The sequence below is a fragment of the Solanum lycopersicum genome, chromosome 6 (genome assembly GCF_036512215.1).
Source record: "Solanum lycopersicum chromosome 6, SLM_r2.1".
Lineage (NCBI taxonomy): Eukaryota > Viridiplantae > Streptophyta > Magnoliopsida > Solanales > Solanaceae > Solanum > Solanum lycopersicum.
This window is the reverse complement of record NC_090805.1, coordinates 38,599,744-38,602,977: the sequence shown is the minus strand read 5'-3', so window position 1 is coordinate 38,602,977 and position 3,234 is coordinate 38,599,744. Positions and strand designations below refer to the sequence as shown.

Here is a 3,234-nt window from a genome sequence, read left to right as displayed (position 1 = left end):
AAAAAATACTTTTGTTGAAAAATGAAGTATTTGACAAATTAATAAAAATACTTTTAAATGAAAGCAAAAACAGTTTTTGATAAACTGTTAGAAAGAAACTAAAAAATTCAATATTTTAAAAGCAGAAACCAAAAATTAATAAAGAAAGCTAAAAATAATTATATTTGACTTTTTAAGAAACATATATAAATAAATGATAAATGTATTAACTAATAGGAGACGAAAAAAGTATTTCTATCAAATACTTACGGGTCAATTTTATCCATTAAAATTTAGGTATGTTGGGAAAAAATTACTCTATTTATATATAGTCCTATTAACATTTTGAACAATAATATGTTATAATTTTTACATATTTCATTGATCATTAAGTTAAATATTTAAAATCATATATTAGTCCTCAAATTTTAAGCAAAATTTTAAATTCTACACTAGTAAAACAAATCCTTTTATTTAATACATTCATAAGAAGGACATCTCAATAGTCAATACTCTTCGAAGTATATTCTTCTTGAAAAATAGTTTAAAAAATTTTAAAATATAAAGAGACCGCATAAAATCGTATTTTTTTAAAAAATACTTAAACATGACAAGCTGTTGTATTCAAATTCAATTTTAAAAGTAATTAATGGTAGTAGTAGAATTTAAGTATAATTAGTTACATATTCAAATAAAAAGAAACGTGGCATGGACACCATTGAGAAAGACTTGGCAAGGTAAGTAAACTAATTATAAAACTAATGTGTCAAAGTCATAATTCTAAGGTCAAATGCTTCTTTTAATTTCCTATCTAAAAAATTACTTGTAAAAAAGTATTTTAATTTAAAGAAAATGAAATTAATCAACCTTAGTTTGTTTGTCTTTTAACCTCTATTCACAATTCAACTATAAACAAAATGACCCTTTTTCAAAAAATAAATAAATAATCGTAAACAATTTTTATACTATCATATCATATTTATATTTATATGGATAATATATTAATTTTATCACTTTTTCTGTTTGTCAGAGATATTAATAAAAATTATATGTCCGCATGGTTAGAAGAACAATCAAGTTCTTTATTAATAAATGTAGTAGATTATATCGTAAAAGATATATTACATCAATCAAAGAAAGCAATAATCTACTAGGAGGATAAATTTTTTAAAAGTTTGTTGTTTGAGATGAAATTAAAACAAATATAATTAGTAAAAAGGTTAAAAACAATAAAAGTTGAAACTCATAATTAAGCATGATATGATATGAATTATTAAAATGCTATCTTTCCAAAAAAAACATTTATTAATGATACTGAGAATCCACTCCAACCCAATCCCCAAATTAGCTTTGGAGTGAATTTTTAAAATCATGATATTTTTTTTTTCATGTGCTATCAAGTATGATTGCTTGCCTTAATATTTTCTCATGGACCCATATTTAAGTCTTCACATTCACATTATGAATCCATTAAGCACCATTATAAATAAAATATATTATGATCTTACCTAGCCTTCTACATAAATCTTAGTAGCAATCATTAGTTGGTTTATTATTAATTCATTCACAATATGCTTCGTCATCCATCTCTAAGGACGGAGTCATCAGAAAGTTACATTATTTTATGTTAAAAACATTTTTTTTGTATATTAACTTTTTTCATATTTTAAAAGAAATTTTGGCTTCGTTACTGCATTTTTCGACCCTTGAATTCTAAATCTCCCCAAAAATATTTAAAAAATGGTTAGTGGAAGGAGTTAAATGTAGCTTTCAAGATTATTCTTTAGAAAGAATTGATGCAAATTCCTTAAGAAACCGTGTCTTCAAAATTACATTAACAGTTGTCCATTTATACTTATCTTAAAAAGAAAACTAGTATTCCAAATTCTCAATCAACCAATGCCGTCATCTCAAAAAAAAAAAGGATGATCCAAAAGTATTGGATGAGAATAGAATGCCAAAGCAAAGAACAAAAAAAAAAAGTAACTCGAAACACTAAACACAAACTCGTTATTTTAGTACAAATTAAATATAAATAAATAATTAAAATTAATAACTCATAAATCACACGTAAATAATTATACTAGTGCGAAAGCGCTTCCCTTAGCCGGAAGGGAAGAATTCAATAAAGAAAAGAACAAAGTGGATGACATTAAGTAGTGTCTAAATATTTAATTATACAATTAAATTAAATATTTGTCAAATTAAAAGTTATATTTTCTAGCTCACCCACCACCTGATTTCATCAGACTAATAAAAGGAAAGGTGAGATTAGCGAAAAATTAAATTATAATAAAGTAATAATTTAAATAATTAACTAATTAAGCTACTAAAACGTCAATTTGATGATAACAAAGTAGCAAAATACGAAAAGAAGCAAAAAAAAAAAAAAAACAACAACAAAAACTCAGTATTATTTTATTATATCATTCAATTTTCGTCATCGTCTTTCACAACAATTATGTATGTATATGAACATCTTGAGAAACAGCAAAAAAAAAAAAAAAAAGCAAAAATTTGAGTCAAAAAGTAGTTATAATACACAATAATTGATAATAAAAACGAAGAACAAATCATGCTTTAAAGCACCATGGATTGTTGTGAGCATGGTGGTGTTGAGAGGTAGTTTCCTTATGAATTATCCCTTGAACATGTCGAAATTCTTCGACATGACAAGGGATATTAATAGGTCCATTATGATCGAATCCATATTCATCTTCTGATTCTTTCAACAGCTGCATAAACAGGGGATGATTTATGTATATCACTGGGATCACAAACCTCTGTTGCTCTTCACCTTGTCCTACTGTTATTGCCAAACATCCTTTTGGTACGTTCCTCAATTCTCTTTTTCCGTGATGATGATGAAAATGGATGTGAGGGACGTGAAAATGGAAATTCAAATGATGATTATGACCCATTCTTTTTTTTTTTTTTTTGTGTTCGAAAAAACAAACAAACAGAGTATATGTATAGGGAGAAAGAGGCTGTTATAAGAAAACAGTAGAGAAAGGCCAAGGATCAGAAGCCGAGATGGCAAGTTTGAAGAGAGTAAAAGAAGAATCTGTTAGAGATTTTGGGATATTGCTCATCATCTACTGCATAAATCTGATCTATATTTTTGAAATTTTTTGAGATGGAATTGAGGGTTTTGTAAGAGCCAGACAAGTCTATTTATATACAGGGGAAGAAGGAATACTAGTATTCTTCAACTATAAAATAAAATTAGCTGAAATGGTCAAGACGAAAATTGTT

The 3,234-nt window shown here is 26.1% G+C and overlaps 1 protein-coding gene across 1 annotated transcript; it reads right to left on the bottom strand.

The window, feature by feature from the left end:
• Positions 1-2,381: 2,381 nt before the first annotated feature.
• Positions 2,382-3,234, bottom strand: LOC101055592 (auxin-responsive protein SAUR32). The gene has a single exon (XM_004240931.5). It carries the CDS (start codon positions 2,898-2,900, stop codon positions 2,553-2,555), a length of 348 nt encoding a protein of 115 aa, XP_004240979.1. The 5' UTR covers positions 2,901-3,234; the 3' UTR covers positions 2,382-2,552.